Below are 14,829 nucleotides of genomic sequence, written 5' to 3' on the forward strand. Positions count from 1 at the left end.
GTGGGTAATAGGTGGCTGTTGTCTCACAGCAATGTCGGTTCGAGCCTCGACTGGGTCGGATGGCTTTCTGTGTGTGGAGTCTTCTGCATGTCCCTTTGTCAGCGTTCGTTTAACTTACTTCGGTTAACGTGGGTTCCCTCCTACAGGCCAAGACATGCAGATGAGTTGGAAAATTGCCCAACGTGTATATATCAATTTGTGTAACGTTTATCGCTATTAATATATCCATTGAAACTGCAATTGCGTTAAGAATAAATAAAAATAACTGTTTTTTATATTTTCAAACTTAAATATAATTTGAGTTCAAAAAGCAAAACAATCGCATCGCAATTATAAAATCATGAAAGGTTTAAAGGCCAAATTTGCGTTCGGCTGCGACCAAAAACTGTCGCGCATGCGTCACTCTAGCTGTGACGTTATTTAAACAGGTCTCAAGCCCCACTTGAGCTCTTACCTGTGCGGTGCACGAGCTGCTGTTAACGGTACGAAAATCGGATCATTTTATCGAATCACATGTGCGACCCCCAGTGTGAGTACAACATGCTGTTTACGTTTAAACAGTTACGTTTATACTGTCAAAATGCGCTCCTGTACTTATTTTATTACGTTTCACCCCTTCTTACAGGTTAGTTTAACCGTATCATGACCACGTTTAAATTTTAGCATTTTTTACGAACACTTTTTCTTTTTGTTTTTATTACTTATTAAAACGTAGTTACATATGTAAACGCTGAGAGGAAATACGCTTTCATAGCTTTTTTTGAGTTTGTATATTACACCCCTGAACTACAACTTTGTTTAGTCCGTGTGTTATTTATAGGATGGGCTGCCAGCACAGGCCTCTGATGTGTTTCAGTCAGGTGCAAAAGACAATTTAAAGGCAGAGGTCAGGAAATAGATTATGGCTTAGGGAGTTATGACCTCATAGGCAACATGAGTCGAGCACAAACAAGTAACTTGATTTGAAGGCATTTTAAATGGATTTGTTTGTTGTTGTCACCTTTTACATTTTGGAAGCAACTCTGTTTTTTAAGGATTGGGAAGTTTTTTGGTAGTACTCTAATTGGAACTCTATTTCTTTAAATGTCCGTATGTTAGTCTTGCTTTTTACTGTGTAGTTTGGATGTGAGAATGTGTGTTTGCTATGCAGACCACACACCCTGAGAATCAAGCTAGAAGACTGCACTGCAAGCAGTATGCAGTGTACAGACATTTCAGGATGGGTATTGTGCAGGTTCCTTTAATAGCTTTTCTTGACATCCAGTGTAGATATGATCCCAATTGAAAGCAATAAAAAGTGTGCGATGTGTCTTGACCTTTGGTTTGTTGTTCAGGAAAAGCTCAAGGGCCGTAAGCTTTAAATTCCACAGCAGGTGCCTGAATAGACGGGTACAGAACTATTGTTTACATTTACACATTTGGCAAACACTTTTATCCAAAGTGATTTACAGTGTATTACAAGTTATACGTTTTATCAGTATTTGTGTTCCCTGGGTTTGAACCCATGACCTTTTTGCTCCGCTAATGCAATGCTCTACACACTGAGGTATTCAGGAACACTAAGTTCTGCTTATAAATCCATGTTTGATGACGTTTGTTGTTATATCTGTAATGGATAAAGATGACAGATCTGCAGGATGTTTCTAAAAAGGAATAACTTACTGTTATATATACCCAAATAGTCATCGTGTTATTTCATTGATCTTGTTTAAGAGTTGCTTTTTTCATTGTTGTTTTATTTTTAGTATGCATCTTATTGTTTAAGGAACTTCAGTAAGTCATTTTATTGTTTACTTCAAGAATGTAAAATCTATTGGGCAACAAATTCAAGCGAAGTAGGCAATGTTTGTTATCTGTTGACGTCTACAGTTTGATTTGACTGAGACTAATCTCATTTTATAACCCATTTAGCAACAGTGAAACCCAGCGGCCAACACTTATTTGGTGTTGGATGTTAGCCAAGAATAGGGATTTCCCAACCTGATCTCATGGGAATTTGTACATGGTGTACAAAAAGTACAATTGTTAGGAAAAAATTATGATGCCTACCATAACCCTGCGTCCAAACCGAATGTACCCAGGAGCAAAAACATTTTGCACAAATGTATGAAGTTTATTTGAATTCATACGAACACCCTGCATTGTCCAAATTATGTATGTAATTTATTAAGAATTTGTCAAAATAAACAATATGGAGCTGCTTGCATGCCTATAGGTGTGTTGAGAGTAAGGTTGTAACAATATAACTGTATACCATAATGTTGACCTGTACGATTATCATACTGATAACATTTGCTTATTCCCGGTACAAATTCTAATCTCTATCCCCTGCCTATTGTGATGCCCGTTGGCGGCTTATTTGTCATTTAAAACACAGCATTTCATCTTCATTGTGTCCCATCTATTTGTTTTTGTTGTTTAATAACTTTCTAACTTGACCTATACGTGAATGTGATTTTATCAGTTTAATTCCTGTGTAGTTTCATGTTAAATATTGCTTGATTCAGTTTAATGGCGTTTCCCACATTTATCTCTAAAAGCCTTAAGGTAATTATATTAACAAAAGTTACTAGCTGCTTAACATTTGTGAATGCTGCTTTCGGTGTAACATTCCCTGGCCACTCCCCCATGTAGGGCTTGTCTGGGATAGGGCAACCAGTTGCCGTCCCCTGTCAAGTTAGCCTTGCGGCATTATAGTACTGTAGGTTCAGTCAAGGCCCAGGCTGGAACTTGAACGGGGTTGTACGAGTAGAGGCGTGTTTTAGTATGCAGGGACAGCCCAAAAGCGTGCTGACAGTAACACGGACTGTGCGACATTCCTATGAGAGAGACCACTGCTGCAGGCCGGTAGAGGTATTGAAGGCATTACTGAAGCTGATGGGTATTGAGGAGCAAAGAGGTTAGTGTTGGCAGTCTTCATATATACGCCCACAAGCAGAGCAATGCGTTTACTGTGTGGTGTAGTGTTTACCACAGCACTAATAGGATTGATACTGAGACATGAAAGTCTCTGAGTGCTGCAGGAGCCTGAATGGGATTCGCTGAACTGACATGAAGTTGTGCATGGTAGGGCTGTCTTTTCTCAAATTTAATGCACTTCTTAGTTATCAATGGCATGCTATGGTACATTACATTTAAATGCTGTATGTGAACTATAGTTTTAAATGTGGACCTTTCATAGTATTTTCTTATTTTTTTATATATATATGCATTCATCAGTTAGGATTTATTAATGGGCTTCTGCATGTTTTAATTTTGTAGTATTGTTATTTAAAGTGTAGTTTTGTTTGTTATGCTGTGTGTTAAGCAGTAAACAAATTAATCATTCAGTGCTCCAGATATCACCGTTTAATGTAAATCATTTCCAAGCCGGTTCTCCAGAATACTATTGTTAGGTTATCATTTTCCCATCAAGAATCAACTGTTGTATTTCAGTTTAATGTATAATTTTGATGTTTTTTTTTTTCAAGATGAAATAAGACACATCCATTAATAATTCTCCAGGCAGTAGTGAAGCATTAACAGAAGGACTCTTGTTTCTTTAATGCCCAGCCCTTGCATGAGTCGGACTGTAAATGACTAAGCACACTGTTGGGTTCCTAAGCTAACCTTTAGTCAGCGAGCTGAAAAAAAATTCTTGATTTGCCTTAAACCTGAATTGATTGCTTGTGCACTGTTCTTGTAATTGTTTGTCTTCACATATCAAGTAAGGTGACAGAACATAAAGGCAGTGAATGGAGCTTGTTCATTGTTTGCCAGGTACTAAACTGAGCAGTAAACTATGAAAATAAACAGTAACTCATTCAAGTGATTGTTACAGATCAGTCACTTGCGACAAATTTACATTGAAAGCAAATAATGGATCTGTCATTTCTGATACTATTTGAAATGTAACATTGTGAAACATTTGGCACATTCGGTCCTTGTTACATTAATGTTTTTCTGTTGTTTTAAAACAAGATTGTTTGCAATTTGCTTCTCTTTGCATCTGCATTAACTGGTCTTTATTATTACTGTACTTGAACAAAGTGCATTAGAGCATGCAAGCCCTTCCCCTCAGCAGACCAAAAGCATGCCATAGCCATACCCTTTCACCCCTGTGGGGTAGTATACCGATGTTAATTTAGAGAGAGGGAACCCAAGAATAAAAGATACAGAGAAGCTTTATTACCTATGGAAATATGATCTGATGATAATAATAATCATCATCATCATCATAATAATCATATTTCCTTTCATTAGACTGCATTTGTTTTTCAGAAATGTACTATTATCTTAAAACTAAAATGTCATCAATCTGGTTGATGCATTTAGCAAGTATTAGCGTGTGATAATCCATAGCTGTGTTTGAAAAAGGGGTTTGACTGGTGTGGTATTGTATTCTGTAGATCTGTTCCTGCTAAACAAAGTGAAGTGTTTTTACTAGCACTCAGGACAGCTTATCTAAATGCATGCCTTCTCACTGACCCCTTACCAGTCTGCACCTGACCACTTATCTGTCTTAAACTTACAACACATTACATCTAGGCCACTAGAACATATACTGCAGTTACTATTTTTAAACAAATTATTTTTACAAAATGTAAATTTTGCTCTCTAAAGTAATTGTTACATGGTGCGTTTAAAGATGTTGTGTTTTACATGTAATTAATTACAAAATTATTTAAAAAAAACCCTGTTATTATTATTGACCATGACCTCTTTAATGTTTATAAGGGGTTTTCTAGTAAAAAATAAACCAACATGGTATGCCATATTTAAAACTGTTTTTGTAACATAACGAAGTTCTGGAATTTGATAAGACGAGGGCTCTTTTATATTTAATGTGTCTCTAGTAAACGTATAAAGAATTTAATAGTAGATCAGTTCCTTATGACGCTTAGAAGTTGGTCAGTGGATTATGTAACATTACCACAAAAAGCAGGCATTGCTTTTTCAGCCAACAACACAACAGGATTGACAAGTAGTCACTCCTATGTCCTTTTATAATGCTTCATAATGTAGTCTAGAGATTTAGGGGATGGTTTCAAATTTCTCCATGCGTGTTTGAAACATTTCTTTTGTTCTTGCAGGAAGAATTACTCTGAATCAGCTTGAATAAAGGCCTTCACTCAAATCTTAACCAAATGAAGTTCAGACAATACTGATGTGAATACTGTTGAGAGCAGCAAGGGCATGGAAACCATGCATAAGGCTATGAATCTTACTTTCTCTATTGAGGACAAAAATGGCAATAAGATTACTTGCCCTAGTGAGGACTCCCCGGATTCAGTGCAGAGCTCTAGCAGTTGGAGTTATGATGGTTCAGACAGTCCTGCTGATGTAGAAATGGAGGAAGCTACATCTAAAAGAACCTTAAAGACCATTTGTTTCGACACCTTTATGTGCACCGATAAAGAAAAGACCTCTTCCAGTGAGAACAGCTGCTCCGTGAGTTCTAGTGAGATGGTAATGAGGGGAAGCAGCTTTATCTTGCACGAGACTGACCAGCCACTTAGCGTTTCACTGCTTGGGGAGTCCAAGACCTCCTTGGAGATATCCCCTGACGTTGGTGTGCTGTCTGGGATGTTACCTGATGTCTGCGAGGGCCTTCAAGGAGAACATTCAGCTAAGGTGTCAAATGAGCCCAAGTATCAAGGCTTGGAGTGTACCTACATTCTACCTTCATGCAATCAGACCTTTCTCATAGAGGAAAATTTGATTCAAATGCCATCATGTCTCTCTGACTCTCAAGGAGAGACGGAAGAAAAGGCTCGTCTCCTGAGTGTTGGAAAGCATGAATGTGTCACACCCATTCATCAGAATTCAAGTAAAAATGTGCAAAAGTTGTCTTGCAACACAGGTGGATCTAATCACTCAACTCCAGTTGATGGAAAAACGATTCTCCTTATGGCTTCTGAGGATTTAGACCTCAGTGGCAATGCTCAAACCTCAACTCCAGTTCAGTCTCTTAGTAATAAAACATTTTGTCTTCCACCTCTTTCTGACTCGCCTCTTGAAAAAAATAAAGGTGATTCAGTGAGCCCGATGGCTCAAGTCATCAATAAGCAGCAAGGTGCTGCTCCTCAAAAACCCAAGTCATTGATGGCAGCTTGCAAAACCAACAAGGGAGATGTTAAAAAATTTCCCAAACCTAACTTCGGTAACATAAAGTCTAAAATTATGTCAAGGGCCACCAACTTTAAGACATCACTTACACAGAATTCAAAGGCTTCAAGCAACGTCCTTCAAGGCAATGAAATCCAGACTATGGAGAACTCTGATGCTCGCAAGTCAACTCCTAATAAGTCCACTTCTGCAGTAAACAGTACCTCTTACACCCCATCCCAAACTGTAAAGAGTTCCAATGCGGCTAAAAGAACCCGCTCATCCACTTGCCAAGAAAATGGTCCTGCCTCAAAATTTCGTCCCCGGCGATGGTCTGAAAGTGCTACGTCTTTCAAAACTGCTAAAGATGGATCTCAAGAAAAGAATCCACGGGTGAATGGGATCTTAAACAGGTTAGCCACACCAAAGGCTTTATTTAAAGGAAGTTCTCAGAATCAGACTGGAATAATCAAAACTCCAGATGGATCTGAGTCTTCAAAAGAAGATACGCAAGGGAATGAGTCACTGAAGGCTCGTGGGAAAAATCTGAAATCCAGTGTCTTGGTGAGTGTATATACATTCAATTGAATTGAAACCGTATTTTCAGTTGTAGCTGAGTCACTAAAACTGAGTTTCTCTTGCAGGCGGTGTCTGCCAAGTCGTCTGCAGAAACACCAATTTGTGAATGGAGCAAAAGCAAGCTTGGCCCTCATCCATCCCCAGCCAGGAAAGTAGGAGCCTCTGGTGCTCGGGTTCCAGCTGCAAACCTTCGGCCTCCGCTCTCGGCTGTGTCAAAGCTCAAACTTGGGGTGGTAGGAAAAGATGAAAGCAATAACTCTGACATGCCTTCACCTAGAGTTCAACTCTGCACATCTGATGGTAAAAGTGCATTACACATAGCAGAGTTTGGTTTGGTTTTCTACATCGTGCTAGTTTGTTTTACACTTGTTAGTGTTGCTTTTCTGATTACCTAATTAAGGTGTGAATCTTGAGTGATTGTTGTTTTTACTACCTCAAAGTTTTCAGTTATTGCAAACCATTGTAAGAAGCACATCTGCAGTAATTCGATAATTTAGATACTTTTTGCAGCCCTAGCATTTATTTATATTGTGGAAAATGTGCAGTATTTGATAAAAATGTTAATCTGAATGCATAATGCACTGTACATAATGGTGAAAGATTTTTCTTTAGTAAAAACATAGATTGAGTTCATAGACCAAGGAAGAATACAATCTGCATTGTAGTTACTAGGGATGGCAATCGAGTACTCAAACGTGGCATCGATGATCGATAACAAAAAACTATGATCATGTGGGTTTATTTATTTATTTATTTGTAGTTATGGCGGCATTTGGATGTCATGTTAGCATTACAAGCGCCTGTGGTAGTAAAGACTTGGTGCGTGTTTGATGTTGTGTTGAGCTATGCAGACCGGCATATAACATCAGTAATGTTAACATGCATGATTCAAAAACAAACAGATAGGGATGCACCGAAAGAAAATTCTTGTCCGAAACTGAAAAAGAGGAAACCAAGGTCGATAAACTGAAACCGAAATACCGAAATAAATTATTATGCCAATTATTAGTACAAATGCATTTATGGCTATCACTGTGTACTAACTTTACTAGGGGTGTGACACAGATCAACAAAACTTTTTGAGGCACGGATTGGATTATTTTTTAGATCAGCAAAAAGGGGGTGGGGAAAATCCAATAACAAATAAAGAAATTACAAACATTTATAAAAAGAACAAAGTTGCACATTAATAAGGGGTAACATTAGCATTAGGTACAGAAATCGAATTAAATGAGTTGTAACACTGTCTTTGTATAAATGTATTATTATTATTATTATTATTATTATAAGAGCTACAGAATTGTCTTGGGTTGTTTGATTAACATTAATGACACAGACTTAAGTAGGTTGATTGAGGGTACTGTCTCTTTAAGACCAAATAAGCTCAGACTTGTTTCTGACTGTAATCTATACATACATTTAAGACACAAACAAATGTTTTAATTATAAAAAGAATACTGTGGAGATAATTTTGTTTGTGTGTCCTGCCATTCAATAATAGAAATATTTTATTTTCGATTGTTTGCGTCTCACTCGTGTGTGCACTATTGAGGGCACTTAAATGCACGCGCACACAGAGACCGAGGGCAAATTCCAAACAGCACAGCATAAAAACGTTACTTTTTTTTTCATTGCTTTATTCGGCAAATGTATGTTAATGGACTACAGTATGAGAGACATTTGCGCAACTCTCTCTTTAGTTTACACGCCAAGAGTTCTGATCTTTGAAGGTCATACTGTGATCACCTCTGGACCGTACACATTCAACCGCATGTTTTTTGCGGTTAAATACATCCACACCGCATACATGTTGCTTCAGACAAGCACGTGCAGGTTGCGGTTCCTGTTTGCGTCATCACAACATTTCGGCCGTATTGTTTCGGTGATAAATGTCTTTCGGCCGAAAACCGAAAATGCTCTTTTGGGCCGTTTTCGGCGGCCGAATATTTGGTGCATCCCTACAAACAGATAAAGTCCGCTTGCCTGCAGCGCAGAAACCCGCCGGCCTCAGCAATTTTCAATTAAGATGCTCACCAGTAATGTTTTTGTAAAGTCTGTTTGTAAAAACTACATAAATGTCCTTCTATAACTAGGGATGTCCCAATCCGATATGCTGGATTGGTATCGGGTCCGATCCGGGCATTTTGGCTGGATCGGACATCAGATCGAGGACCGACAACATGACTGATCCAATTCCGATATGTGCGTTAGACATGGTTGTTACTGACAAGCTATTCAAAGGACAACGTATTATAAAAGCACCATAAACGTTTTATGCACTATATTCAAAGTCTTTTTAATACACTCAATAGCTTCAAGTGAAGGAACAAACACAATTTAAGGATCTTTAAGTTTACAGAAACACTGTAACTTACTCGCAAACTGAGTTAATAATCCACTGGTGAAGCGGACGGATGAAACATTCACACACGCACACAAGATAACTGATGGCTATTTTAAAGATCTGATTTTATAAAGTCTCAGTAAGCTGTTGGATGGATGCAATTCACTTTGTGCTGAGCACATGATGCATCTATTCATGCTCAATTGATCAAACGTACCCATTATATGTGCTCCTAAACACTGTCATGATTAATATTTACTAATGTTTCCTGTAACTTGTAAATCATTTTTAATTTGATTTTAACATTTAAAATGATACTAGATGTCGCAGAAAGCACTATACACATTTAATTACAAAAGTATCGGGCAGATATCTGTATCGGCTGATATACGGAAATTCTGGGATCGGATCGGAAATTAAAAAGTGGGATCGGGACATCCCTATAGGGCCTGTCCTGGCTTAATCTAAACCGTGTCTGGAAAACCACCCATTAATAAACCTTCTGTGCCAACTGCCAAGTCAATTTTTTTTTTTTTTATGCTATGCTTGTAAATCATTGCAACCCAAAATAATGGATTTATTGTTTGTCACTTGTTCACAAAATCTATTTGACCTGTTTCAGGAAGAGCTCAGTCTAGACCCACCCAATCTACAGCGACACTAACACCATCAGCCTCCAAACTGCCCATAAAACCCAAAACGCAGCCTAAAAGCTCCAACGCTTCTCGGGCAAATGGATATCTTAAGCAAGGTGAGATTCCTGCAGATTACCCCAAAAAATGATCCTGCCTTGTTTGGACAAATTAAATGGTTCCCATACTTGCAAAAATATTTTCTGAACCTCATTACTGTATTAGTAGCTTTTGCATAAAATAAGTGTGTGTTTTGTCCTGTAGAACACATTTGACTGTCCTGAGAAGTGTTATACTTGCCTAGTGTAGGGTTTAAAAACATGGAAATTGGTTACTTTGGCTAGGATCAACCCTCATGCAGCTTGACCCACATTCCCTGCCACAGTAGGTCAGTGTTGCCCTAAATCCCAAAATCTCAAATCCCAGCATTAAATCTCTTCCAAATTATCAAGTAAATCTGTTTTTTTTTTATTTAAGTACTGCTTAAAGACTGCAGTGATTTTATATGAAACAAAATCCATTAGATGGGCAGACATATGAAAATAGTCCAGTTTTATTAGTCTAAACCGTGATTCTCATTTATTTTTTCAATGGTCTTCTCTCATTGGTTGTTGGGCTTGTTGTTGTATGGGTGAGGTTGTACATTTGCACAGATGTCTGCGAGTCAGATTTGTTCCATCTCAGTTCACATGGAGGCATAATGAGAAAGCAGTGCACATGAAATGATGAGGATCTATCAGGATGTTGTATTTTTTCTTTATTATGTTTAACTTGCTGTGGAAGGTCATGTCTGCACAGAGAGGCACATTGACTGAATTCTCAGAGTTGGTATTTTCCAATTCCACTCTGAATCACCATCCAATTTCTTGCGCTCAGTTTGATGCGACTCTTTTGACATGCCTCCTTATTGGATCATATCGCTTTTGTGTCGTTCCTTTGTTGGCTGCTTTTCACAGAAAGTCTAAGACACTGTTATGGAAAAGTAAGTGGAGATCCTTCATGTTTAGATTTGGATAAAAACCTCTGCTAAATGACTGAATGTAAATATAAATGGATTTCCGCAACTAACCTTTTTTGCACGTAAAGTTGAGGTATTCCTTTTCATGGTACAGTAAAAACTGGAAGACTTTCATAGTGTTATTGATGATCAAATAATTAAACATGACCCCGAAACCACTAAAGATAGTTAATTTGTATCTTTTGTTTCAGAGCACCCAGAGTCCTCTGTGGGAGCCTCGAGTATACCTTCATCTAACCGGGCCATGTTGTTAAGAAGCAAACTGCAGAGTCCTTCTGCCAAAGGTGTAACATCAGGTATGAGTCAAGCCTTTAATAGCACAAACACAGATTCTGAGCTTTAATCTGAACCTCAGATGCAGCTAAGTGCAGTTTATTTATGCATTGTGAAACCAGACTTGGCAGTAATGTGTCTGAAACAACCGAAATAGCATCTATTTACGTGTACAAAAGTGTGGAGGCGGGACTAATTCACATTCATAACTATGGTTTGAGCTTTGTGATTGAGAGTCGGATGGTTATTTGAATGTTCATTGGTTCTAAGATTTCTAGAGGAAATTTTAAACATCTTTTCTAGTATTCCTTTATTTAAATACACTTTATTGATTGAATATGAATACATGAATATAGCCTTAGAGGCTGGTATGGCATTTAAAGGAAAGAAAGAAGAATATCCATTGATTGTATATACTAAATAAGGAAAGTAGTTTTAAAGCATGTAGAAATTACAGTCACAGGAGAAACTTGCTAGTATGATGCTCAAAGATGAGTTTTAAGTGATAAAATTATCGACTACAGGGAGACTAAGTTAGCATTTGTTTACATTAGATAATAATATGTTCAGTTATGGTCCTGAAACCTGTGAGACTTTGCTGTTTTTTGAGTAAAATAAATAATATCTGTTGTTAATGTTGCAACACTTGAAGAGGTCACATTGCGAGTTCACATTTTGGTGTTCGCATTGAATAATTTAACAAATTTCATATAGCCATAGGTTATACAAACATGTAAAAATGTGCAGTAAATTATAACTACAAAAGGGTTCGATTACCAAAATTTTTAAAGTGAAACATCTTTTCACTTGTGTAGGTGCAGGATGCAAGAACACATCTTCAACATCCTCAAAATGTTCGAGGCCTTCAATCAGTCCTCTGAAAATGCCAAACACACCCCGGTCTGTGAGACCTGCTGCTACTCCAACTGGTAAATCCTCAACATAATTTTCACTTTCAGGCTATACTGTAACTATTTTAAATGAATATTAATGATTATTTCACATTAACTTATTAACGTTCAGGTCCTCATAACTAAGTGCAGCAGTGTTGCTTAAAAGCTCTTCCTCTAAAGATCAAAAAATATATGATCGTGTGATGTGATGTGTGCTTTTTTGCCACCTTTAAATACTCTAGGAACAACCTTTACATTCCTTTAAGAGATTAAGTTGGAGATTTAAGTCTTTGTGTGCTGTATGTGTAAATCTAAACGATTTCAGGTATTTGGTTTCAGGCATTGTGTGTCTTTTTGGCATGCCATTGCACTGATCTATGATTTCAGTGTATTATAGTGTTATTGTTACACCTTTAGATTGTTTCACATAGTGCTTTACACACTTAAAATAGTTAACCCCCGGGTTATTCTAAACCCTAGATTAATGGAATCTTGGGTTATCTGTTTCACACTAAAAATAGTTATGGGTATATTACATTGTAACTTTTAGGAGGATCTCTTGACAGAAATGCACAGTGCACCTTTAAATAACTTTTAATTGCCTCGCACTTCTGCATCAGTGATAAAATAGGTTGCCATGCAAATCTTTATTAGCTCCTGGGGTGTATTGTTATTACAGTTCGTTTTTCATCACCTTTGACCAGTATTTTTCTTGTTTCCCTCAAATGGTTAAACAAAACCATTACACAGCGTGCAAAGTAAATTTTGGCGACAACCCTGCATTTAAAAAGTGTTATGTTCTTTAACCCAGGGTTAAAATCAGGGTTTATAATGACAAAAAAATTGAGGTTAAGCGCAGTGTGAAAAAACCTAGACTGATCTGGAAAGTTGTGTTATAGTCACGAAAAATTTTAGAAATTCAGCTTTGTCGTGTCACTCGCACACATCGTTTTTGTGTCCATTGCACAACTTTCTTTCTTGTTTAATTTTATGTATTGTTTTCTCTTTGTTTTTTCTTATTTTCTTACCATTGTTGCTTGGGCTGGGGTTTAAATCACTTGGTTACATTTTTAGACATACTAACCCAAACCCCAACTCCAGCGAGAATGGTTTTAAAAGCGAAAGAAAAACATTTAGAAACCAATACATAAAAGTACATCCTAACCCTAACCCCAAGTCAAAATGATTTAAAAATAGAAAAAAAAGCGAAAACAATACATAAAATGACACAAACACCAAAGTTTTAAAAAACTATTTCTAAAGCTGATTTTCATGCCATGGACACACATAAATAAAAAAAATTGTGACTATAGCACAACAAAAAGCCCATCATGCAATCCATCATGGTTAACGTAAAGTAAGCATTTTGATTTCATTTTACAGCAAACAAAACATCCATATTACTCCCTGCTTTTTTCCACCTTGTAATGTTTATTCCTCATTTAGATTTGTTAAACCAGGCAATACGAGCCAGCAATTAACCTTGCATATAATCAGTGCAGTTGTTTTTTTTTATTGGTTTTAAATATCCATGTCTTTATTGTTTGGACTACAGCCTGAGCTCTGCAGGAATGTGTTGCTTTCTGCAGCCAGCAGCATCTCAAACATGATTGCATTTTATAAATGAAATTATATCTTCACTGTGGTGCTTGTTTTGTGTTGTGGGATCTTGCTAGCCTTGTAGGCTGGTGTTCGGCCGTTTGTTTCTGTGGTAGCTTGGCCGAGCTCGGTGCTCACAAAAAATTAAAAATAAAACGTTTCCGGCCATGTTATGGCTTGAGATACAAAGGTTTACAGGGGTTTTACTACTTGGGGCAAATAAATTGCTAATTTTTGCCTCAAGTAATCTTTTCCATAATATCAATTTGTTAATATAATACGTTTATATGTTAAGTGTCACATCATAATGTGAATTGTTGCATTCACTCACACCATTTTTAACCCTCCCCCATGTATGAAGAAGAAGAAAGCTAGAAGAGATTCTGTATTACAGCCCACCCACCCCTGTTCTGCCATTTACTCCTTCAAGCACCTCCCCTCTCCTCCCTCCCAGCATCCTGCACCTCCTTAGCAGCCAGCAAGCGGAGAGCAGGAGATGCTGAGAGCTCAAATCGGTGGATTAATGCTTTCTGCTCTGCCTCATTTGTCTTTGGGGTCATCTTGTCAAAAGCCCCTTCTCTTTTTTTAATCTATATGTTTGTTTAGTTGATTTGACTAAAGTGTGACAGGAAGCCCCAAGGATCTTTTCTCCCTTGCTTTACCACAATCTTTGCCTTTTTGTTTGGCAGGTGTTTTTTATTCTACTTTGACTCTCTCTGCTGTTTGTTTTGCTTCTGAAGAGTTGCCGCCTTTTTTGCAAGATGTTTTTCTCTTCTAAATTTTCTCTGTCAGTTATTCATGTGAGGCTGACAGCTAAAGGATTACTCAGAAACCTTCAGCGTCTGTCGGGATGCAAGAGCACCGTGGGGTTTCACGCAGGTCTGTTTTTGTGACTTTTCTTTCATTTTGCACGGATGCTTTAGAGTCCTTCTGCATGGCTGTCAGGTGCCGTCTTTGGTCATGTGGAGTTGGTGCTATCTTTAGACTGTTTATGTTTATCTCCGTGCCAGAGAGTGTTGGATATTTACATGCTGTATACTCCAGTAGACATCTAATTTTGATCCACAAATAGAGCCTGAGATCTTTTTAGGAGTAATGTGTATTTCTGCCACATTTAGGGTTATTACAATTAAACTGCTTGAGTCACTTAGCTAGTAGGTTCAGTAAGTTCATATTTTCCTTATCATTATTTGACAGGAACCTGATTCTCCTGTTTCAAAGGTTATTTTGGGAGTTGACTCCGACTTGGAGGATAGATATCTTGTAAACATTTTGTCAAGCTAAATTCTCATTAAATATGCTGAGTAGGGATATTTGTGACAGAACTCTTTCGTTTATTATTTGGCCAAATAAGGACTCATAATCATGGAGGAGATCATATTTATTTCATGTCCATAACATTTG

General features: G+C 37.6%; 1 protein-coding gene across 7 annotated transcripts in view; it reads left to right on the top strand.

The window, feature by feature from the left end:
- The first annotated feature begins 436 nt into the window (after positions 1-436).
- mtus1a (microtubule associated tumor suppressor 1a) overlaps positions 437-14,829 on the top strand; it is a 33,703-nt gene continuing 19,310 nt past the window's right edge. Inside the window, exons 1-6 of one of the 7 annotated variants that reach the window (XM_065271770.1) lie at positions 437-529; positions 5,073-6,651; positions 6,732-6,966; positions 9,633-9,761; positions 10,852-10,956; positions 11,749-11,862. In XM_065271770.1, coding sequence (XP_065127842.1) covers positions 5,176-6,651; positions 6,732-6,966; positions 9,633-9,761; positions 10,852-10,956; positions 11,749-11,862 — 2,059 coding nt within the window. In that variant the 5' untranslated portion in view covers positions 437-529; positions 5,073-5,175. The other 6 variants (XR_010534844.2, XR_010534838.2, XM_065271771.2 and 3 more) reach the window with 6 other exon arrangements.

This window comes from Paramisgurnus dabryanus, chromosome 16 (genome assembly GCF_030506205.2).
Source record: "Paramisgurnus dabryanus chromosome 16, PD_genome_1.1, whole genome shotgun sequence".
Taxonomy (NCBI): Eukaryota; Metazoa; Chordata; class Actinopteri; order Cypriniformes; family Cobitidae; genus Paramisgurnus; species Paramisgurnus dabryanus.